Source organism: Scardinius erythrophthalmus (genome assembly GCF_964197995.2).
Source record: "Scardinius erythrophthalmus genome assembly, chromosome: 18".
NCBI lineage: Eukaryota > Metazoa > Chordata > Actinopteri > Cypriniformes > Leuciscidae > Scardinius > Scardinius erythrophthalmus.
The window spans coordinates 29005381-29031668 of record NC_138238.1 but is presented as its reverse complement, the minus strand read 5'-3'; the positions used below and the strand labels follow the sequence as shown (position 1 = coordinate 29031668).

General features: G+C 38.1%; 1 protein-coding gene across 4 annotated transcripts in view; it reads right to left on the bottom strand.

Moving 5' to 3' along the window:
* Positions 1–25899, bottom strand: part of ccser2b (coiled-coil serine-rich protein 2b) — a 93882-nt gene extending 67983 nt beyond the window's left edge. For all 4 annotated transcript variants that reach the window (XM_081392137.1, XM_081392136.1, XM_081392135.1 and 1 more), the window contains exons 1-2: positions 25612–25899; positions 4702–6118 (exon numbers count right to left, since the gene is read on the bottom strand). In XM_081392137.1, the coding sequence (XP_081248263.1) occupies positions 4702–6085 (1384 nt within the window). In that variant the 5' untranslated portion in view covers positions 6086–6118; positions 25612–25899. The remainder of the gene's footprint in view (positions 1–4701; positions 6119–25611) is intronic.
* Between the last annotated feature and the right edge of the window lie 389 nt (positions 25900–26288).

Here is a 26288-nt window from a genome sequence, read left to right as displayed (position 1 = left end):
ACAACGAGCACACTCAGGCCCTTAAGAGAGCAGCCAGACAAATGGAGCGCAACTGGAAGAAAACAAAACTAGAGGTATTTTGCATTTCGTGGAAAGAGAGCTCGATTGCTTACAGAGAGGCCTTAAAAGCTGCTAGATCTGCTTATTTTTCAACCCTATTAGAAGAAAATAAACAAAACCCTAGGTATTTATTTGAAACGGTGGCTAAACTAACGAAAAAGAAAGCTTCAAGCCCAGAAGTTTCCAAGCAACACAGCAGTAATGACTTTATGAACTTCTTCACTTATAAGATTGATAATATCAGGGAGAAAATTATAACTATGCAACCGTCTACTACAGTATCGCATCAGGCAGTGCATTGTAGTCTCCCTGAGGGAAAATTTTATTCGTTTGTTGTTATAGAAGAGAAAGAATTTACTAAACTCGTTAAATCATCTAAATCTACAACATGTATGTTAGACCCTATACCGACTAAACTACTGAAAGAGATGCTTCCAGAGGTCATAGATCCTCTTCTTAATATCATTAATTCATCTTTGTCTCTAGGATACGCACCAAAAACCTTTAAGCTGGCTATGATTAAACCGCTTGTTAAAAAAACTTAACTTGATCCTACAGAATTAGTCAATTACAGGCCGATCTCGAATCTACCTTTTCTGTCAAAGATATTAGAAAAAGCAGTGTATTCACAACTGTGTTCCTTCCTTGAAAGAAATGATATCTGCGAAGATTTCATTACCATAGTACCGAGACAGCTCTTGTTAGAGTCTTATCATCCGATCGTGGTTGTGTCTCTCTATTAGTGTTACTCGATCTTAGTGCTGCCTTTGACACTATCGACCACAACATTCTTTTAAATAGACTCGAAAATGATGTTGGCATTAGTGGAATTGCACTAGCATGGTTTAAATCATACTTATCTGACCGTTATCAGTTTGTAGCAGTAAATGAAGAGATGTCTCATCGATCACAAGTTCAGTAAGGCGTACCACAAGGCTCAGTGCTAGGACCGCTGCTGTTCACTCTGTACATGCTACCATAAGGAGATATCATTAGGAAGCATGGCATTAGCTTTCACTGTTATGCCGACGATACTCAGCTGTATATTTCTTCAAAACCTAACGAAACTTACCAATTCACAAAATTAACGGAACGCATAGCTGATATAAAAAATTGGATGACTCGTAATTTCCTACTACTTAATTCTGAAAAAACAGAGATTCTAATTATTGGACAAAAAACTTCCTCACGTAATAACCTAGAATACGGTCTAACACTTGATGGTTGCTCTGAAGAGTCTTCGTCGTCGGTTAGGAACCGGGGTGTGCTCTTTGATACCAATCTTTCATTTGAAAGTCACGTGTCTAGTATCTGTAAAACCGCATTTTTCCATCTTAAAAATATATCTAAATTACGCCATATGCTCTCATTGACAAATGCGGAACAATTAGTTCATGCGTTCATGACCTCAAGGCTAGATTATTGTAATGCTCTACTGGGTGGTTGTCCTGCACGCTTAATTAACAAACTACAGCTAGTTCAAAACGCAGCAGCTCGAGTTCTTACCAGAACCAGGAAGTATGACCATATTAGCCCGGTTCTGTCAAAACTGCATTGGCTGCCTATTAAACATCGCATCAATTTTAAAATATTGCTGATCACTTACAAAGCACTAAATGGTTTAGCTTTGCAGTACTTGAGCGAGCTCTTAATGCATTATAGTCCTTCACGTCTATTGCGATCTCAAAATTCCGGCCAGTTGATAATACCTAGAATATCAAAATCGACTGCTGGCGGTAGATCCTTCTCCTATTTAGCACCAAAACTTTCCTAACATTGTCCGGGAAGCAGACACACCCTGTCAGTTCAGAGCAAGATTAAAGACACATCTCTTTGACCTAGCATTCACATAATACATTATAGACTTCTATAATTCAATGTTAGGCTGCATAGATTAGGTCAGCTGGAACCGGAATCACTTCCCATAAATCCTGATGTACTCGTTACATCATAAGAAGAATGGCATCTACGCTAATTTTAGTGTCTTTGTTTATCCTGAGGTTTTCCCGCAGCCTGCCTGATTCAGGCCGTATCCAGATCTGATGAAGGACCTTCGCCTGGACCCGATCCAACGTAGTGCTGAAGTGCCAACTAGTCTCTCCCTATGGAGGATCCCTTTACCACTCTACAGATAAAGCGTTGTCGGGAAACTCAATTCGCGTATCTACCCTAACTTGATAAAATAAAATAAAATTCTGTATCAAAAATTATAAGGAAACGCCAGTACTTTGTTTAGGCTTGGTTTGTAGGGAATTCCAAACCTGCGCACATATATTCAAACGCACATAACTAAATATAGAACCCATTCTTAATGCGCATGTGAAAGCCATCAGCGTTTCTCACAGGTTCGCGTTTAAAGTCTGTGTAGAGAGAATGGTGTCGTCTTAGCGGCCCCAAATTTAATAACAAATGATCGTTGCGACGGAAGCGAATCAATCAAAACTAACTTTAGCTGGAAAATAACTTTATTAAAGAACCGCTATAAAGCCAAAACAATCTCTGTTACCTTAAATTATACGTTTATCTCTGTAAAGCTGCTTTGAAACAATCTACATTGTTAAAAGCGCTATATAGGCCTAAATGAAGATGACTTGACTTGACTATGATTCAATGTTAGGCTGCATAGATTAGGTCAGCTGGAACCGGGAACACTTCCCATAAATCCTGATGTACTCGTTACATCATAAGAAGAATGGCATCTACGCTAATTTTAGTGTCTTTGTTTATCCCGAGGTTTTCCCGCAGCCTGCCGGATCCAGGCCGTATCCAGATCTGATGAAGGACCTTCGCCTGGACCCAATCCAACGCAGTGCTGAAGTGCCAACTAGTCTCTCCCTATGGAGGATCCCTTTACCACTCTACAGATAAAGCGTTGTCGGGAAACTCAATTCGCATACCTAGCCCGAATTGATAAAATAAAATAAAATTCTGTATCAAAAATTATAAGGAAACGCCAGTACTTTGTTTAGGCTTGGTTTGTAGGGAATTCCAAACCTGCACACATATATTCAAACGCACATAACTACAGAACCAATTCTTAATGCGCATGTGACCGCCATCTGCGTTTCTCACAGGTTCGCGTTTAAAGTCTGTGTAGAGAGAATGGTGTCGTCTTAGCGGCCCCAAATTTAATAACAAATGATCGTTGCGACGGAAGCGAATCAATCAAAACTAACTTTAGCTGGAAAATAACTTTATTAAAGAACCGCTATAAAGCCAAAACAATCTCTGTTACCTTAAATTATACGTTTATCTCTGTAAAGCTGCTTTGAAACAATCTACATTGTTAAAAGCGCTATATAAATGAAAATGACTTGACTTGACTTGGTGAAATTAAAGGTACATCTTCGTGTTTGTGACCACCAGTGTTTATTGAGCTTGATAACTGATGATTCTGAACTGGGACATGAATTTAAAGTTGATTGATAAAAAAAAAAAAAACATTTTAAAAAATGAGAGGATTTCATCCTCAGAACACCACTGATACAAGTATATGGGCTATGTATAGTGCATACTTTACATTTTTGAGATTTTGCTTTGAGATTTTAACATGACATACTTCAACTTTTAACACTATATTAGTTTAAATCATAAAGGCCTTTAAACTGCAGTTACAAATGCATAAATGTTTTGATGATTTAAAAATAAAAAAATGTATGATATATGAAATGATTTTAAAATTGAAAAGATTTAAATATGATACTAAAACCCTCAGTAGGTGGAGGCAATCACTGTTAATGAGTGATTCATTGAGTCATTAACTCAACCAATTCGTTCAAATGGACCGATTTCATTTCAGTAACAAAACACCACTGTGTGTTGCTTAAAGATGCAAAACAGTTCTGCCATGGCTTTGTTTGGAACTAGTTTCATCTGCAAAATAGAGCAACAGGCAATACTGGGTCTAAAATGTAAGTCACTTAATTTTTTTATTTGCAACCGTGCTGATATTTGGGGGACTATATCATATTATATAAATATAGCCTAAAAGACAAATACTCATCCAGGGGCATTTTTTTTAGCATTTTAATAGGGTAAATCACGCAGTGATAGCGTGCACTCTAAAAGCTAAATAGTCTAACCTAAACCGAAAAGGCTACATCATGCAGAATGTTTTTGTTTGGTTTTTACAAAGTGATGGACATACTCGATTTAATTAGATAACAATAATTTACAGGCTCTATAAAAATAGCTATTTAAAACACATAACACATCAAATAAAATAAAAACGCACCAGAAAGTGCTGAACTCCCCTCAAGCCAGTCATAACTCAAATATGAAATGGTAAATCAAATAAATAGTTATCAATAAGTATTACAGTTATCTGCAGGTAGTGCAAAAAGTGCAAAAAGACGGCCTTTGAGGTGTTTTTCATTCAGTTAATTAGCGAGTCTTCAGCAAGAACTGCCAAACCAAACAGATTACATCAAATTAAGCCTGTCATTTCATTCTATAGAAAAAAAAAAGTTCTTATTATAATTTTTCAAGAAATGAATTTAGGAACATTCTTACAAACTAGGACACGAATGCAGGGGTCATTTATAACACTCTGAAGTTACCTAGGGTTTGAACAGTCAAAATGCAGAAATTGGGATTAGTAGTTCTGAGGTGTAATGGAAATAAAGAAATTCTCAATCAAACCTGCAAGTCCCATCCCTGCCCAGTCAACTGATTCAGACAAGAAGGTGTGCAGGTTGGTCAGCGATGATTCCTCATTGCACTTGGTGATTAGGGTGTTGGCATCTGTACATAGTCCAAAGTGGTCTAACCCTTCTTTGAGGACAGGCAGCAGCAGGGTCTCACCTCCATTCCCGAGATTATCAAAGTCATCCATGTACTCTTCACTAGTATCATTATTCTCCACAGAGGAGGACGAAGATAGCGACATAACATCAAAAACCTCCATGAAAGGGCCCAGAATATCTTCAACTTCCTTTACTTCAAATGAGGTCTCATTTGGGGTAGTTTCAATACTTTCATTGTTGGTGGTTGGTTCTGAACTGGTTTCTGCTATCTGTGTAGGATCTTGGATATCTTTACTCAATTCTGCTTCTTTTTGGACAGTTTCGGGGACAACAGGACAGAGATGTTTGGTGGTGTTTGTTGGTCGTGTAAGTCTATAACTGAGCATAGATGGTTTCTTACCTGAACAGCTGGGTAAAAGTGATTTCTTTATTGTGGTTGTTGGCAAAAGATGATCACTAGTAGTTACAGAGGGCCTTGCAATCCCATATTTACCTACTTTCCCATCAGATAATACTGGATTTGGCTGAATGAGGGGTGATCTAGCCACTGGAGATTGTACTAAAGGTCTGGGGAGTTCTTTAGCAAGCTCTGTAGCTTTGTTAAAGGAGAAGGAACGGGTCATGGGTGGGCTGGTGGGGCAGGTTGCCCTCTTGAAGTGGGTGAAACTCTGAGAGTGGACTATGCTCTCTTTAGAGGAAGACTTGATGCTGTCGTTGGAAAAGGACAATTTGCCCTGCAGGGTTCTTTGTTGGGATACATGACCAAGACAAGACTCTGAGGTGCCATAACGCCCATTACCACCACCACCACCACCATTACCACCATGCAGAGTAGCTATACCATTATAGAGGGGATTCCCTGTGGAGAGGCGTTTGGGAGTAGTCATGCGGGGAATGGTTTTGCTAGGCTGGGGTATACTCCTGGGACAGCTACTTTGTGAAGTTGGGACTGCACTCTTACATTTAACTGCAGCTGCAGGGGAAGGCTTTTTAGTCACCATTACTGGGGACTGAGAATCTATAGTTATACTACTCTCCTCATCCAAGCAGCCAGAGTGTTGAACTTTATTTCCACTGTCCTCTTCACCCTTTCTCCAATTTAGGGATGGCACACGTGTCAAACTATTGTGCCTGCCTATAGGTCCAACTTTAGACTCCATGGAGGAAACCGGGTGGGCAGATCCTTTGGGAAGGGGGGTCATGGTGGTGACTGAGGGATGGGAAGTAAACTTGGGAAGCCTGGAGACCATGTTGAGCTGTTTGACAGCGTTCCTTTCCATCAGCTAGGTTCACCACCATGGATGTGGAAAAAACTGCAAAAAGGGAAAAAGAGACATGATGAAATATGAAAAAAGCTAATTGTTCCCTCTAAAGCTTTCAAGTTGGAATGTAATGCAAGGAACACATTATACAATTTTCAAAGTCATCGGATCACTGTACTTCTCACACTACAAGACTGTTTGGGGTACAATTTAGTTGCTGTTGTGATCTACATGTTGAATCGGCGACAGGGGGTCACACATTAGACAACATTTCAAAAGGAAGAATCGCTTTGTCTGCTGTTTTTTTTTTTCCACCATCTTGAATTTTGCAAAAAAAAAAAATACTTTTTCAAACTCGTCCTAGCCGGTTCATCCATTTTTTATTTACCACTGTTCTCAAATAATGTGCTAACAAATTTGTTAAAAAGTACGACAGCACGTCAATATGTACGGTTATAGCTCTGCAACTCTTTAGTGTAATCAGACTAGGGTGGGGCGATATATCGGCAGACACGATTAACCGGTAGAAATGTCAACGGGTAGAGATTTTGGACTTTTGTCTCTATCGCAGTAAGGCTCATGTGACGTTGCAGTGCTGCTTTATCACAAAAGCTTATTGACTGCATTGTGGTTTAAAAACAGGTGATTTTAAACAGTTGAAACACAATAAGCAGCGAAATAGAACTTATTTCAGTATATGCGCGTGCTCTCTGAGAGACTGTTTCTCAGCGTTGTCTGAGAGATGCAAGGAATGAAGCCGCTGCTCATAGAGCGCGAGAACTGAACTGAGTGCTTTTTGCCATCTAATTAGGCTTGAACAGTTAAATACACACACCTGTGTCAAACTGACCATGTATTCGCAAGTAAACAGTCATTTATGTCTTAAGTGAACGTTAACAGTTGAGAGAGAAAATGCAGAAGTATCTTGGATCCGTGAAGTCGGTCTTAAAGTGACAACATCCAAATTTACAAAAAAAAAGAGAAAATCTCTGTTCTTGACTGAATCACTTTTGTAACTTTAATAAGAATACATGTATATTTAATTTACACAGTAAATGCATTGTTTTTTTGTTTTTTGTTTTTCATACATTTGATTACTTAATACATTTTATGTAGTATTTCTAGAGCTTGACGTTTTTCAGGTAGGTCTATTTCATTTGTGTAGCCTATTTGTTCTATTGTATTTTTTTTTCCTTTGCAGTTTCTTTATCATAGTTTACTTGTCTTCAGTAAGGTTAAGAGCTTTTTAGGCTAGTAGGCTAGTAGTTTTTTAAATTATATTGAAAATGGTTATATAAGCAGGGCCGGCCCGAGGCATAAGCGAACTAAGCGGCTGCTTGGGGCCCCCTCGCCACCAGGGGGCCCCCAAGCGATTTTTTTTTTTTTTTTTTTTTTTTTTTACATATTAATTAAATTAAACAAGTGATATAAATGAATGAATGAATGGATAAATAATTCAATACAAGAAAATTCTGATTTCATGACCAATATACCTGCCTACAACTGCTGCTGTGTCTGCCAGTGTTTGAGTCATGCGCATAACCTCGCCTGCATAGACAATTTGTGCGCAAAGTCACGGTAATGTTAAGCCATGTCACAAAAATTTGATTTGATCAATGATTTATCTTTTAAATTTAATGAGATTCAGAACAGAACAAGATTAAAAAAGAACTATAAACAAGCCAAAACGAAATAATTTAAATTGAAAGTGAAAGCGGCGTTGGGCTCACGCATCTCTCTCATTAGAATCAAAATGTTTCAACAATCGCGATGGATTTGGATGGTAAACTATTCTTTATTATAGGCTTATTTGTACTTCACCCACGTTCCAATATCGAGGGAAAAATCATTCTCTTCATATGCGCAAAAGTGCTTGAAATCCAATATCGAGGGAAAAAATCATTCTCTTCACATGCAAAAATGTGCTTGGAAACATCACAGTGGAGCGGTGCTTAGGCTACGCAGCGCTGAATGGTACGAATTGTAGGCTACTACTGACTATTTAAACAGAGCAGTGTAATTTTTTATATGTTAGGTTGACTATTTTATTATTATATTTTATTACGGCTATAACGAACAGGCTGCGATGTCAAGATTGCAATGCTGGAATATGTTGTATGTTGTGTGTGTGTGTGTGTGTGTGTGTGTGTGTGTGTGTGTGTGTGTGTGTGTGTGTGTGTGTGTGTGTGTGTGTGTGTGTGTGTGTGTGAGGCGCGGGCGCAATCGAACAGTGGAAACATAAAAACATACTCCGTCATGTTCATACAAGACATCATTCAAACTGCAAAGTATCTGCAAAGGATATTTTGCAAATAATTTTTTTTAATATGTTTGTTTTCAATTTGTTTTCAGACGTTTCAAAGAGTAAGTAAAAGTAAAGAAAAAGTTTTTTTTTTTAATTTAAGTATCTATTTTTTATTAAGTATTTATTTTGTATTAATACATAACCTCATTGTATTCATTTATAATGTAACATTATAGAGTGACATTGTGTCAATAATCGTCAAGCACAGGTGACTCCGCGTGGTGGGAGGGGGCCCCCCAAATCAAATTCTGCTTAGGGCCCCCAAAAGGCTCGGGCCGGCACTGGTTATAAGAATTATGAAATTTCAATGGTATCAAAAATTGATATCATAAAAACCTTTTTTAAAGCAAAAATAACTATATCGTGTTATTTATCGTTATCGTGAAATACAATTACTTATATCGGGGTATAAGATTTTGGTCATATTGCCCACCCCTAATTCAGACCAAACTTGGTACACGTCATCAAAAGCATGACCTGAAGCTACTTGCTGTATTTCAGCACAGCGCCACCTAGAAGCAAGATTTAGCAAGATTTTTTGCTTGTGGCAAAAACGGATTCTGAACGGGTTGCACAAAAATTATAAATCTGGTATCTTTTGATTCAGTGCAGCATACAGAGTTGAATTATACCAAATTTTCCAATGTCAACCCTTTTAGGCATTGGCCATTTTGAATTTTGTCATAAAATGCACATTGGCATATCGTTACGAAACTTGGTATGTCATCGGCACAATGCTCAGTGATTACAATTGGAGCGCTGCTAACAGCACATTTCAAAGTTTCTGAAATGACAACCTTATTTAAACGGTGGATTGAATCCAAAACTGCAATGATTGTCAGTGATGATCACCATAGCAATGGACGAGGCAAAACAAACCCTGATACTGTATGTCAAAACAGATTAGGCTTGGAGCATAAATGCAAATAATTGATCTACCACTTGTTCTGTTACTTTTTATAGGAAGATTGCACTTTTTGTATAATTAAATTATAGTAATTCAATAATAAAAAATAATAATTATAATAATAATAATTTTTTTTTATGATTATCTAAAAATTTTAACCACCGGTCTAATTTGTTTAAAAAAAAGTGACTTTTTGCTCTTTTTTTCTTAGGCCATTTGTCAGACCCTTAACTTTCCGCACATCAGATCTAGACCATGCTGACAAAAAGTTATCTATTTTAGAAGATTCAATTCTTTATATGTGCCTAGTATTACCCCTTATGACTATTATGTTTATATATTGATTTTTGCGTGCACAAAGTCTGCATTTCTCAAAACTTTGCATATATGGAGAAGAAGTCAAGAGGTGAACACACCTCTCATTCTCACCTTTCATGAATTTATGATACAGCAAATTCTAAACTGTCAGCCATTTTAACTGGAAAATGAAAGCTGTTATATTAATGTTGCCCACTAGAGGGAGCAGCAGAATAAGGAATCACCATGTTCTAACCAGATGTGATGTGATTCCAGTTGTAAGAAATGTTTCGGTCTAGACTCAACATATCTACAAGAAGAGACAAATATCAACCACAACCCACAGCCAATCTGATGACCGTGTGGTGGGCTCTCTCTGCAAGTGCATTCATGCGTTCATGACCTCAAGGCTAGATTATTGTAATGCTCTACTGGCTGGTTGCCCTGCAGGGCTTAATAAACAAAATCCAGCTGATCCAAAATGCAGCAGCTATCTAGTTCTTTCTAGAACCAGGAAGTATGACCATATTAGCCCGGTTCTGTCAACACTACACTGGCTCCCTATTAAACATTGCACACCTTTTAAAATCTTGCTAATTACTTACAAAGGACTAAATGGTTTAGCTCCTCAGTACTAAACGCATTATAGTCCTTCACGTCTATTGCGGTTTCAAAATTCTGACCGGTTGATAATACCTAGAATACCAAAGTCCAAGATCCTTTTCCTATTTAGTGCCCAAACTCTACCTAGCATTATTTGGGAGGAAGACGCACTCTGTCAGTTTAAATCTAGATTAAAAACACATCTCTTTAACCTAGAATACACTCAACACATTATCACATTTGAGAACTTAATTGAGCTGGACGGTGACATCTCATCACTGTTTTCTGCAGAGCTGCTTTTTAGCCGAATGGAATTAATTTAATAATTGATGATCTGAATAAACAATGAACTGACTTCAGCTGAACAATGCTATTTTTTTCTTTCTTTTTAGAACTGTTTTACAGCCAATTTGAACTATGTTTGCATTATTGAATCATTATTTTTCCTTTTGATCACTGTAAATCTGCTGTGAAACAATCTGTATTGTATAAAGTGTCTCACCAAGAAAAACACACAGAATGTAAATACAATTTCCAACCAAAGGAAAACACATATTCTTTCCACGAGTGTTGTTGCGAGTTGCTCTCTCACTGACATACCTGATTATTTTAGAGTTCATTATTTAAATGAAATTTATCATTATGTAAAAAACAATAAAGCACAAGCTTTTGTGTCAGGCTGTTATGTTGTACTGCTAAACGCAATGGTAGAATATTACAACCCGTCGGGACCTGATGTGAGAGCCACCAATCAGAGAGGTTGGGAATCTCAATTGTTTTTTGATTGGTTTAAGTGAATGAAGAATATCTTCTGTTTTTTGGGGGCTCGAGCACCCACGGGATCAGCACTTATGGTTGAACATTTTGTTCTAGCTAAGCCTAACATCTTAGTCCTTGTCCTCAGACTTCCCTTTGCTTGAAGGGAGTAATCATGAGTATGTCAAACAATAATGCTATTATATTACATTATATTATATATAATATTTAATGCAGTCCTTGGGGCTTTGAAATTGCAAGCCAATGATATACAAGGACTTTAAAAAAGAATCTATTGACATTTTCAACACAAGGTGGTATCATATGAGAGGCCCACACTTTCAGACAATACTCTGATTAAGATCAGAGAGCTGAAAGCCACGTGTGTACTATGATGAAGATGAACCTGATGCAGGGGCACAAAGCATTATTCATTCTATTCATTCAATATGTGACAAATGCACAAAAGCCCTGTCCGTATTAATGAATTCACTGGAGGGATAAAGCATGACCAAGTGAAGATATCGCCATTTGCCAAAAGTTGGTGGATACAAATTGTCTATTCAAAAGCAAGACAGAGGAACATGCCCTGTGACCAAAGAGATACTTCTGTACTGGAACCATGTTATCATGTTTATCACCCATTTAAACCTCTAAAGAATATGGTAGCGATAAAAGGTTTTGCACAACACTGAGGGTGAATTAGACCGTTCCTTCCAACAAAGCAGTTTTAGTTCATCAACATTACTGGGTTGTCTTGCTTACACAGCCTTTTAAGGTAATTCTTCGCATCCTCCAAGGTTCTCATCAAGTAATCAGTAACATAATGTATTATGGTATTACATAGATCTTTAGGACATTAGTATCTTTAGTATTTTTGAAATACTATGGTACATGAATTTTACAATCATTACAATCATTTTTACATCATCAATATAGGACTAGGTGGTATGACGGTATGCCATGCAAAAGTAGAAATGTATCAACTGTTAGAGATTCTGCTGCAGATATAGACTACACAGCAGTCAGTGGGAAGCGGTTTCACATTGCTTTACATTTTGCAACACAGGCCAAGACAAGGAGGGACAATAGGGGCTTTCGCACCGAAAGGAACTTTTCCATAGTTCCTAGAACTAATGGCGGACTACCCACTTTTGGCGTGTTCATACCACATGAACTGGGAAAATAATTATATCTAGGAATGCCTTTTGGTTGAACTAAATTAGCTCCTAAGTAAAGTAGGGTCTAACCCAGTACAGTAGGAACTATCAGTGACGTAAGTGTACGCTGATTGGTTGAACACATGCAACAGGTACGAAACAGCACCCACCATTTTGAAAAAAGCTGTGTAAACTCACACAGTTTACACCACGAACAAACTCCACGATGGAAAAAAGGGATAGATGGACCGACAGCGAAGTCCAACCTTGACGCCACGGACGAAATCCAATGCGACTTTAAAGGAACCAAGCGAAACATGAAAATTGTCTTAGTCCTCCTTTTTGCTCTTTCCATTGCATTACTTTTACATCTACATTCCATCTCTGTTATCACAAGTCCCATGACACACAACAAAACCTCAGCTTAGATCACAGCATCCTCCATTCTCCAGTTATTGACGTTGTTGAATACCATGCTTAAATGATGTCGCTGTTGGCCGTCTTGTGACACTTCAGAGTTCCTACTGGCGGTGCGAATGCAACCAGGAAAATGGCCCTAGGGGAATGTTTGGTTCTTGGGGAACCGCCCTGGTGGCTAGTTCCGACAACTACCAAGTGCAAAAAGCCCCTATAGAAGTGTATTAAGCACTATACTAGCACAAGTTATTTTAGGGTTGCTGGGCAAGCAACTTTATATACAGCATTAATATAATAAATCTCATGTATCAGTTTTGCAATGCCTTTGAACGCAGGTCATTTTATTATAATAAAAAAATGTTTTAGTGTTAAGCTACATAAAATCAGGCTGTTTTTGCACTGTTTACTGTCATTTGGTTGGTATGAATAATCTATTTTGCTTTGTGTCCATCAAGTTCCAAAAATCATCCATCCATTCATCCATCCATCTTCCTTATCCACTGTAGGGAGTGCTGGCCTTTTGAGTCAGGGACCTTCTTGTTGAGCGGTGTACACTGAGACATTGTGTGTGCCCAAATATAATGACATTAGATGATGTACATCGATTTTGAGAGTCAACCCCTAAATATCTATGATATTCTGGTCTGCAGATATGGTTCAGGCCTCTCCTTTATTGTAAGTCTATATATACAAGAGCACATGTGACAAAGAATGCGATCATGCAAATATTCCAGGAAGTTCTCTTTTATCCTGCTGAGTCATTAAAAAAAAGTGATGCTGTGCAACCCAGTGGATTGAATGATTAAAGATATAAGACTATCCACCTTATTTTTCACGAAAGAGCGGGCACAGCCATTTGTAACTTGAACGTGTCTGTCATTCAATTTTCACAATGACAGTTCTTTTACCTGAAAAAAAACCATACCATTTATTTGACAATGGTAAAACATACCATTATACTACATTATATTGCAAACTTTCAAATGTTATATTATTTGTATGTTTGTAGCGCAAATAGTTTTACCAAAGTTTTACAGCACTTTGTTATTCTTAGTTATTTACCTGTGAATCGGAAGTCTTGCACATTAAAAAAAAAACAGCTTACTTCCACATTGCAAAATAAGATGGATAAAACTACTATAGCTATGTATCTACCGCTAAGACTCACGTTTGCTTTCCCTCACTATTTGCGTTTGTACTGTCTGTTGAACCAAGTGAGTGAATGTGTTTGCAGTCAAACTCCCAGGCACACCCATGTTTATAAAATGACACATGATCAGGTGGTGCACATGGACACATGCATGAGACATCAAATACTGTCTGTCAAAGATCAACTATAATAAGACAGAATCCTGTTTGCTTATAATTATGATACATAGCCTACTCACTGATAATGTGTCAGAAATAACACTAATGGAAATGAAAATGATAACGATGGTTTAACAGTCCTCCCTGCCTCCCACAGTCCTCCCTTGTCATTTTTTGGAGCACACTAGCTTATAGATAACATTAAGGCTAACCTACTCATACTAAAAAACTAAAAACTTCTATTTCAATTTCCTAGGGATTTTAAGGATAATCAAAGAACAAAAGAAAAAGAGAAAATCACTCACTGCTCTTGACTGAAAAACTTAGCTTTAATGAGGATTAATCTATATTTAATTTACAGTTTATGCAGTAAAGACTGAAGTGTTTGATAACTTTATTATATTTGTGTATACTATATCCTACCAATTAGACCAACCTAAAAATCTTAAAGCACTGTTTACAAGGTTACATGGTCAAAAACAATGAAAACAACAACTTCTTGTGTATTATGACAGGGCAAGAAAAAATCTGAAATGGTCTGACTGGGCCAATAGAAATAAATAGGCCATGATATTAAGGGTATAGGTAAATGTGACATTTATTATAATGAGTTCAAGTGAAGATTGTTTTAAGTTCACTTAAATGAAAATAAAAAATTTAATCGAGTGAGTGAGTGAGTGAGTGAGTGAGTGAGTGAGTGAGTGAGTGAGTGAGTGAGTGAGTGAGTGAGTGAATGAGTGAATGAATGAATGAATGAACTGTGTTGGCAGCAAGTCCGGAAAGCTCTGTGTTGTGCTGAGTAAATGCGTCTTTGTACGGTGTTTGATTGTGGTATAAAATGTGTTTAATAACATATTCACGTGATGAACTCCTTCACCTGCGACCACAAGGAAAATCTAATGGGATTATTCACCCGATCTCACTTGCGTTGCGAAAACCCTTCGGTGGATGCCGGGCCGGAGCTCAGATGAAGGCTAGGAGGTCGCGGTATAAGCCTTTTTTGCCATTGATCATCATGGGCAACGTTAACTCGCTGCCTAATAAGTGTGAGGAGTTGGAGGCCCTGATGAAAACTGATCAGATCCTGAGAGGCAAACTCAAGAATCTAAGCATGGAGCCTGCTCTCATCTAGTGGATCATCAGATACCTGACAGAGCGGCCACAGTACGTCAGACTGGGGAACACGGTCTCAGACACTGTGAAAACACGCATTGGGACCACCCAGGGAACTGTACTATCCCCTTTCCTCTTCACCCTATACACATCAGATTTCTCATACAGAACATCATCATGCCACATACAAAAATATTCTGATGACACTGTGGTGGCGGCTTGTGTGAGGGGAGGAGACGAGGAGGAGTACAGGAGGGTCATCTCAGAGTTTGCGACCTGGAGCAGGTGCAATGGTCTCATTCTCAATACATCCAAAACCAAGGAGATGATAGTGGACTTTGGGAGGCGTAAGTTACATTATCTACCTGAGGTAATTGAAGGGGAGGGCATTGAGGTGGTCCAGACGTACAAATATCTGGGAGTCCACCTGGACCATAAACTGGACTGGTCAGTACAAATGCAGCATACAGGAAAGGTCAGAGCAGACTCTTTTTTTCTCAGGAAGCTAAAATCTTTCCAAGTCTGTAATGAGATGATGTACCTTTTTTATCAGTCGATTGTGGCCAGTGCTGTGTTCTTTGCTGTGGTGTGCTGGGGCAGCTGTATGACAGCCAGGGAGGGGAACCGACTTGACAAACTGGTCAGGAAGTGTGTGTCTGTGTTGGGGAGGAGGGTGGACTCTGTAGGAGATTTGGTGGAGGAAAGAATGAGGAGCATGATGAAATCCATCCTCAGCAACAGGAGCCACCCACTGCATGACACTGTGGTTGCCCAGCAAAGCAGCCGCAATGACCTACTCCATGAGCTGCAGGACTGAGAGGTTCAGGAGGTCATTTGTTCCAGCCGCCATAAGACTGTATAATGGACCTGTTTGAAGTGCATTAATTATTTACTACTAACGATAGTAGCTTGTTTTGTGACTCTTTTTATTTTTTATTAACTGTTATCATCTGTGTTTTTATGAGTGTATTGCAGTGAGAATGCTTGTTGGTAGACAACACACACTATATGCTGCTGGACATCTGAATTTCCCCTATGGGGATAAATAAAGGCATCTATGAATGAATGAATGAATGAATGAATGAATGAATGAATGAATGAATGAATGAATGAATGAATGAATGAATGAATGAATGAATGAATGAATGAATGAATGAATGAATGAATGAATGAATGAATGAATGAATGAATGAATGAATGAATGAATGAATGAATGATCATTCTAATCAGCAAGTACATGGCAGCAACTCAGCAAATTTAGGCATGTAGACATGGTCAAGACAATCTGCTGAAGAAAGGTGATAAGTGACTGAGAAACTGCTGATCTACTGGGATTTTCACACACAACAAAATCTCAAGGGTTTACAGAGAATGGTTTGAAAAAGAGAAAATATCCAGTGAGCGGCAGTTGTGTGGGTGAAAATGCCTTGTTGATGCCAGAGGTCTTAGGAGGCCAGACTGGATCAAGCTGATAGAAAGGCAACAGTAACTCATATAACCAAACAAATATGCAGAAGAGCATCTCTGAACGGACAACACGGCTACAGCAGCAGAAGACCACACCGATGCCACTCCTGTCAGCTAAGAACAATGGTTCTAAAGCAACAATTCACACAGGCTCACCAAAATTGGACAATAGAAGATTGGAAAAATGTTGCCTGGTTTATGAGTCTCATTTCTGCTGCGACATTCAGATCAGGGCTCCAGACTGCGACCAATTGGTCGCATTTTGCGACAAATTTTTCCTGCCGGTGCGACCAAATATTTATTTAGGTCGCGCTGGCGCGACCACAACGTTGCCGGGCAGCGAATCCAAACAAAATGAAAGCGGAATGAAAATGCGCTACTCCTTTATGCTTCACGGACCGTTTATTAGTACGGACCAATAATAGATAGCGCAGCGCCCTGAACTTGCCAGTCGCGGGCCGATCTCGATCACGCGACACTGTTACTAGGAGATCCAGACTCTGGAGATCCAGTGAAGAAATCCATTGTATTCACCTCATAATTAATAACATAATCGCTGCGAGATCCAGTGAGGAACATTCTGATTCGGCGCAGAGTTCTCTGTTATAAACCATAGATATCAGATCAAACAGCGCTGACGTGGAAACCAGGACAAACACTTATAGAAGGCTTTCAGTCCACAAATCAGCAACATTCACCATGGATTTAATGTAGTAACTTTAACCATAATGTGACAGAAATAGTCAAATGCTTACAAGCTACTAACTGTTTACTCATCTTTTTACAGCACTTCAAAACTATCATATATAAATGTTATTTTTAATGTGATGACCAACACATTTTTTGTTCATCCTTCAAAAATTGTCTTATTTAAACACTTATTTAAAAATAATAAAATAAATAAATTACCATTGTAAACAGTAGGATGCTTATTGGCTATTTTCACTCCCTAATATAATTTTTTTTTTCACTCGGTTTGCTTTTTAATTAATATTAAGACATTGTGAATGCTAATAATTAAAGTTCATTTCATCTACACCCTAAATTAAGCTTAGTGCTTTATTGTCAGCCCCAGTGCTACCAGATATTTTTTTGTAGAACTCAGTGGCTCCGGTGCCGCTGCCCTCAGATGTTAGTCTGGTGCCTGTGAACTTAAAATAAAACTGCACATTGTAATATCTGTAGGTTAAGTCTATTTATTATTAAATAATTTGTTAGTATTACAGTTATTTTGGGAGAAATTTGAATAATTGCATTGCAAGCTGATTTAAGGTGTGCTCCTAAATTTTCTGCTTGCGCTCCTTTTCAGTCAGGGGCTACAGCGCTCCTAGTAAAAAAAGTTAGTCTGGAGCCCTGCAGATAGTGTCAGAATTTGGCATAAACATGAAAGCATGGGTCCATCCTACCTTGTATCAACAGTTCAGGATGCTGGTGGTGTAATCGTGTGAGGGACATTTTCCTGACAATCTTTGTGCCCCTTAGTACTAATTTAGTAGCCATTTTATGACCACTGTGTACCCATCGTCTGATGGCTTCTTCCAGCAGGATAACGCACCATGTCAAAAAGCTCAAATCATCGCAAACTGTTTTCTTGAAAGTAACAATGGCCTTCTCTACTCAAATGGCCTTCAGTGTCACCAGATCTCAATCCAACACACCACCTTTGGATGTGGTGGAATTGGAGATTCGCATCATGGATGTGCAGCTGACAAATCTGCAGCAACTATGTGTTGTTGTCATGTCAATATGGACGAAAATTGCTGAGAAATGTTTCCAGCACCTTGTTGAATCTATCTACGCCATGAAGAATTAAAGTTCTAAAGGCAAAAGGAAGTCAAACCTGGAAGGTGTACCTAATAAAGTGGCTAGTGAGTGTACAATAAATACTGTATATATGAGCAATATCACACTTGTAGTCATGTAATATGGCTTGGTTCATGCATGTTATAGCTCATTGCTTCATTAGTAGTCCAGTGCTGCAACTACTCAGTGTCATATTCGAAGACAACATTGCAAACACCTCCATGTTGTTTTTGTCACAGTCCTATCAACCCAACGTCATTGCCATGGAAACCAACACACATATTCCGGAAAATGAAAGAGCCACGGACGGGACACATAATCAAATCTGAACAGTTGCGATATAGTGTGGAGATTCAGATCGGATACACAAATAATCAGATTTGTACTGACAGAGAGAGCATAGTCTTAGTCAGTGTCTTAAGGACTGTTCCATATGAGCATGTGCAATAATTGTTTATGGTTCATTGAACAAGCGTGAAAAAAAAACCCACATTGTATAAACCCTTTCCAATAAAGATTTGTAAAGCTTATTTGGATTTTACAAAATTATCTTTAATATATTCTGAAAAAAGACAGTATGTTGTACATACATGCTGTAGTCTACAGTATATACTGTAACCTGTAATAGTAGCAATATAATCATAATTGGTAAGCCCTCAAAAAAAAATTATATTGTATAATCATTCCTATTTTTGATAATAAAATGAATTCACATCTTTTTTCAATTGAATAGCCTACTTAAACTTGTTTATTTATTTATTTTTATTTACTTTTTATTTTACATTTCTGTGACACATTTAAATTATGGATATTCTGTATTATATGGCAAATTGTGATGTTGCTCGGCAACTGTAATTATTTAATCTCCACTTTACATCAGGCCCTTAATAACAAGTTCTTCCTCGTCTTGACTTGTTTGATGCATGTGTTTTTACTTTTTTTTTAGGCTTCTTTGAAACTCTCACCACAACCTTTTAGATGGTTACATTCCTGCTGCCACAGAAAAGAGTTTGTCTTCCATTACAGGTGTGAAAGGTTAAAAGGATAGCCTAAGACATGCTGATAATGATAGCAATAATGAGGAATATTTCAACAAAAATAATAAATAATAATCAAGGAACTTTGCTGCCATACCATGGGTGCAGCAGGTGCAATGATATTACACAGTGCCTGAAAATAGTCCCCAGCTAGGTAACTTCCAACATGACCGGCACTAAGTTTGTGTAGTTGCAGCCGGTTCAAAATAGATACGGTTCAGGATCTGCACCAAAGTAAATGTCTTCTGAATCGTCTCTCACAAATGTCTCCATGGTTACAGCTCCCTTTGCAAGCAGGTTGTCACGTTGGTTATGTTGACGGAAGTTATATTGTACGGCAGCAAAGTTCCTTGATTATTACACAGGAATGAGAGTACAGCCTAGTTCCTAGCCATATCGGCCTAGAAAATCGCAACTTTTCATTTTCCGTCGGTCTTAGTACACAATGTAACTACAGAAGAGTCAAGTTTTAAATAGGAAAAATATCTAAACTCTTTGGTCATTTTTTTGACGGTCTAATCAGATTCAATGATCTATGCTAAGCTATGCTAAAAGTGCTTGAATTCGAAAACGGTAAAACTCAACTGTTTAACTCTAGGGGAGTTGGGAAATGAGCCTATTTCCAAAAAAGTGGAGTGTTCCTTTAATTCCATGCAGCTCCTTGCCCAATACTATGTTGTGAGTGTGACTTTCACTTTCACCATAGTGCATGATTTACAAGCTAATATATTTTGATGTTCGCATCACATAATTAGCTCTAGATGTATGACTTTTTTAACGTAGTAAAATTGCTTGGTCGCTCACCTGGTACAGCATTGCACTTGCAATCCAAACCACTTGAGTATTCATATGTGAGGCACAAGTCACAATAAAAGAGCTACATGCCATGACATGGTTGCTTCAACAAATGCACTTTTATCTTACATTTGCTTTTGTTATAGGTTAGGTTTAGGGTAGGGTTTAGTGAAGGTAGTACATTATTTTCAAATGTGATTGTGTGCATTAACCTTTTAGTGACACTCACTGGATATTTCCTTTCTGGACTGCCACAATACTTATAGCAACCAACGAAATATAACATTGCCAGATTCATGTTCATCTGTTTCAGGTAAAACTGATGTCACTTTTAGTGCCACTCACTGGACATTTCACTTTGAAAGTGTTTGAAACGTACAATAAGCACTGTAATATAATTTTGCTGAAAGGCATGTTTTGTCAATGAGCCTGCATTGGAAATGTTATGATGATATGTGTGAATGTGACACAATGTAATACTGACTAAATAAAGAACATTTTCATCAAAAGAGAAAAACTCGCGAAAGGAACAACGAATACTACGGAGTACTCTTAAAATGTAACAACGTGTCTAAACCGGACGCGAGCGGCGTGATGCAACGCGACACAACAAATCCCTGACAGTAAACTGATGTCTAGTTGTATTTGTGGCGTACTCCAAGCACTTGCGATACTTTTCATAGGAAGGACAAATGGATTTGCAAAGGTCGCTTGTCGCATCCAGTAGACAGCTTCCAGCTGTTGCAGCGTGGAGCGATGCGTCACGTCCAGTGTAGACGTGGTGTAAGCCTATAGTCCTGCTAAAGGTGAAAACACTGACAAACCATTAGAGGTGGCACCCCCAAGTCACCTTCAACTGAGGTGTTACATATCACACAGCTCTTACAGCTTTGTTACTTTCCACTGAACTGTCTGAAATTGTCTGAGATCTGATTTGTATCAGAGATGATGCACCCTCCAGCCTCTATGAAAAAAGGAAGTATCATAATCTCATAGTCACAAGATCATCATATCACACACATTTAAAATCCACATCATCTCAGATGATGTTCATTTCATCACATTATCTCCCAAACTTTTTTTTTAATAATCAACAGAACAATATTGCTACAGAAGATTATAATCTACATATCCATAAACAACTTTTGTCAAAAAAGAAATCACAGTTTTGGACCATAACAATCACTTTTATGGAAAAGAGCGATGAGGGGGAAAAGTGTTCTAAATGGCATGAGTATGCATAACAGAACGTTCATTTTTAGGTGAACTATGTTATTAAGACACTGCAAAAAGAGCATAACAGAAAATTGTACATTGGCTAGTTTTCAATCTTATTGAGACAAAGAAAAAAATAATCACTCCCATTTTTTCTTTCAGCTTGCAAAGCACCACAGAAGCATTTAAACAAGCACTGTCTATGTTGACTTCCCTAATGCAAATGAACTTCACGGCTTCATTCTCAACCTCATCACACACCTCTCTGGCCTTCTCAAATGGTTTAGTCCATAGTAAACCTCAGTAGCTGTTGGCAAGAATGTCACCAAATTTTCTGAATGGGGGATCAAATGTCATAATATTCAAATACTGAACCCATTTCAGTCGACTACCAATCTGAATATTGGGGGGAGAAACAGAATTTAGCCTACTTAGGCTAGTTAGTATAGAAGAATAAAACGTCATCAGTATGCGCTAGTGACAGACAAATAGAGCAAGATGAATTGCACTTTAGCATTGTGGTTTTTATGTGTACTGAAAATAGAGAAGGAAGCAAAATAGGAGAATATGGATGCGGTCATGGATAGGGAAAAGAGGCCAACTTGGCATGCCAATTTTGTAAGTGGAGCTTGTGGTATAGGCCTAAGTAGTTTTAAGTTTTAGCACCATGTCGCGTGGATCAATATGCAATTTCATGTTGCATTTTTATTGGCTAGTCAGTACACATAGGTTGTAGCAGCAAACACTGTGAGATGATCATGCTCAATTTCAGAAAATTATCACAGTTTGGTCGCTGTGACAACAGCTGTCTTTGAACCTCTCTCACTGTACAACATAGGACCACCGTTTAGGAGCCACAGAAATCGCCACGATTGGCCATCTTATGTCTGGGACAGGCCAAAATCGTACAGTGAAAAAACTGTATCAGCTGAAAACTATTTTTTTTTTCTGAAAGTGATTCCATTAATCCTCCTCTGTGCTGTTATCATCATGTTATCATTGTGTATAAAATGTGTTGGTGTTTTACTGCCGATCGTGTTCATTTCAGTTGGAAACTGCACTGAATTGTATGTATATCTGTATGTTTTTTGAGTTTTGCAGAAATGTAGGTAGAGGCAGGTTTTTCCATCAGAGGACCAGCTACACTTCTGCCCATAAAGCGATGGCTCTGAACATATCCGCTTATAGCTTCAAAGTCATCTATGCTTTTCCAACAGATATGTGGATTTAAAATCTAGTCTATGTCTTCCAACTAAACAGACACTGAGAAAGATGCAAATACAAATGTTCAGTATAGTCTCCTCATTTTTTTAATACCATAACTTTGTCTCCTCACTCTCCTGCTATCTCTTTTTTGCCCCTGCCTGCACCTCTTGGGCTGGTAGAAGAGCTAAAAGGTGACCGTTTTGAAAATCACACAGAAATCTTGTTTTTCTTCAGGAAGAGAAAGGTCTAGTGAAAAGACTGAATCTTACATGGTTATGGCCTTTGTTGTACATATTTAATGGCCCATGAACTGCTGGGAAAATAAAGTGCATGCAATATGTAAAGAACATTTAAAAGCCACCTGCAGGTGCTTATTTTCCTTATTTTATGTTGCTACCTTTGTGGATTGACTTGCTCTATGTCAGAGCACTTGATCTGAACAAATCACCTGCAGACAATGGGGCAACAAAGCTGCATCAAGTAAAGTTTGCATAGTTTGTCTGCGCAAACAAGTCACAATAACTAAGCCACTGTACAAATAATGCACACAAACTCACATCAAAAAATGTGAGAATATAGTAAATATAGTAGGCTAACTTGTAGATCTTCCTCTTGCAGCAACAACCAACCAACACTTTCTGTGGCTGCTTATAAGACTATCACAACAATGAGGGTGAATTTTGGACCATTGCCCTCTACAAATCAAATATCAGGTCATGCCACCTCATCTCAGTTATGTTATGGACAGGACTCTAACTTAGCCATTCCAAAACATGAATCTTTTTCATCCATTCTTTAACTGATTTACTTGTTTACTTTGTGTTATTGCTTTGTTGCATCACCCAAACTCTGTTACGTTTGAGGTCATGGATTGATGGCTTGACATTCTCATGTAAAATGTCTTGATACTTTTGATGCCTTCTCATAGACCAGCGTCTTCAGATGCTGACTTAAGTATTTGATATATTGTTGAAATGTTTTTCAACAACTTTTATGTTGCTATCTTAACTGCAGCCAGGAAATACTGTGAACTCATTAATGAAAACCATCTAATAAACATCAAAATACAACATAATAATTACATAACCACAATAAATAACTGTAAAAGGCTGTAGAAATCTGTATTCAAAATAAGCACGTCTTTGTCCATCAGCTGAGCTGATGTTCGCTACTGTATGACCGCAACTTGCTCTTAAAAAAAAAAGAAAAAGAAAAACTATTGTTATCATTATGATATTGATCATAACGCCTTCCCCTACTGTCAAAGATGCTAAATGCCTGTCTTAAAATGATAACTTAAAATGCTAGGTATGCAGCTCACTTGGTTTTGGAACCAAACTAATAGGTTGCCAAAGCAGCAGAGCATAAAACATTTTGACCAAATGTCTCTACGCACTGATAGCACAACTGGGACATTTCTTTGCCATGCACAGACACCCTCTGGCTTGCCCAGACTACTGCACAAACCACACCCAACCATCACAAACCCTGCCAGAGAGGCCAAAGCATGAATTATCTATGGAGATCAGATATCGGAGAAAGCCAAGAACAGCAGAGGAAAGAGTTTAGGCCTATGTGTGTGTGTGTGTGTGTGTGTGTGTGTGTGTGTGTGTGTGTGTGTGTGTGTGTGTGTGTGTGTGTGTGTGTGTGTGTGTGTGTGTGTGTGTGTGTGTGTGTGTGTGTGTGTGTGTGTGTGTGTGTGTGTACACAGTAATTATATTGAGCATGTGGATCTTTTCATCCAGCATGTTCTGAACCAAGGCAAACAAACCTACAAGACCCTACTAACTAGCATCAGTAAAGCTTAACTAATTGATAATCATATTAGACAAAAAAAAGTGATTAATCCCCTTCTTATCTTTAAAAGCAAGCGAGAGTAAGCGGAGCTAGACTAAAAGACATCTATAAACAGCCTGCATTAGGCAAGAGTTCATGAATCATTAAAGATCATAAGAGATTATTATTGGCCTTGACAGTTTTGGCCACATCAGTATCAGTCATTTTGTAGCAAGGGAGTGTCACATTACCTAAAGGCCATCATTACCTGTGTCTGACCTTCAAACCTTTAAAAAGCCACAAAACTGTTAACATCATCTGCTTGAATTGTTCTTATCACACAGCCAAGAAGGTTGCATTAACATTAAAAGTTGTTGTTGATGTTGTTGTTTTGTTCTTTGGACCAATCAATTGGCATAGCTATCATGGAAAATGCTTCAAAAGATGTGATACATTTCATATACAATTGATCAGGGAAAATCAGCACATTAAAATGTCAAATAAGCAATCTCAAATTAGAAAGTTTAATAAGAACAGCACCTAACCAAAAGAGAATGGATACAAAAGTGATAATTAATAAACTCACAATATATACTAAGATAAACAGTGGAATTGCCAGACATGTGATACGGTGTGTAACGTACGTTATCTTCCTCTGATAGTCAAGGGGGGGCATTCTACAACTGCGTCACATTTCCATCTGATTTTATTTTTCTCAATCAAAATTCTCTGCTATATTAATAAATCTTATTATGTCAAATTAAATAATTGTATTTTTGAAACAAAAAACTATTATTTATCATTGGCTGTCTTGTTCTTTTGTCAGTGGTTCACATGGTGTTCTTCATTATGGATATTTTCTAAGACAATTTGATTAACAACCAATCACAAATTACATAAGAGTAACACTGGTGAAAATACATGATTCTTTCAAAAAGTAGCCTATTCATACAAAATATTTACATGCAAATTGTAAAATAATGTTAAATAAATTCCACTTATTTCATCGTCAAAGACACTATATTTAACAACAAATTGCTAAGTTTTAAATTTCAAAATGTGTCCCTGGCTGCATTAGGCTAAGACAAATACGTATTTACACTCTCTTCATAATAGACTTTCAAAATGTAACAAAATATATAAATGTGCATATTGCAAAAAAATTAAGCATTAATTTGTTTTGTATGTTCACAACAGAGTTTATATCAGTTTTTCCATATCAATGTGAGTGAAAACATCTGCCATTGAAAGTGCAGAATGTAAACAAAGTCAAAAACACATCAACTCACATGATCAAATCACTACGAGCAAATATAGTATATCAACGTAGATAACAAATAAAACCGAAAAAATGACCGCAGTGAGAAGGGAACACGCACCTTATCTGAACGGCTGCCAGTACGATTTCATCCGACTGAAGGCGAGTAGAGCTGGGCGTGGAAATCCACCATAGGAGTCAAGCCTGCTTACTGCCACTGTTAAAGCTTCCACCCGATCCGATGGTTAGTCGATATTAGATCTGCAGTTGTCGACTAGAGGACTGGTTCTTCTCAGCACATTCTATGTTATTGTGAAAGTATGTCCTGCCGGCATGAGAGCATGTTGTGTAAAAACAGCTGACACTGACGTCGGCATTCCTCATACTGCGGGTATACCCGGAAATGGGCGTTGCTTAGCGGCGTGGTCGTTGTTTCTGATTTGGGCCTGTCTGTCTCTATAATTTTCATAAGAAGATGCCGCATATGCGCCCCCATCTTGGAACGGTCAGCAAGTGAAGCAGAGCTTTTCGAATCTCCGAATCAGCTGAACAAAATGCTTAGGAAAATTATTCCATAATTCTAGGCACTGGGAACACCGCACACCGGCGACACCAGTGCTGAAAAATACGCACTCTGGTGGTTAAAGTGGTTTAAATGCAAGCAGAACATGGTCCAACAACCCCTGGTGAAAATGCTAAGTAGGCTATACTTGCAGCCAGACTAATTCAGTATACTTCAAGTGTGTTAATGATTAGTTAACTTGAAGTGTGCTATTTTGGAATAAATCATTTTGTACT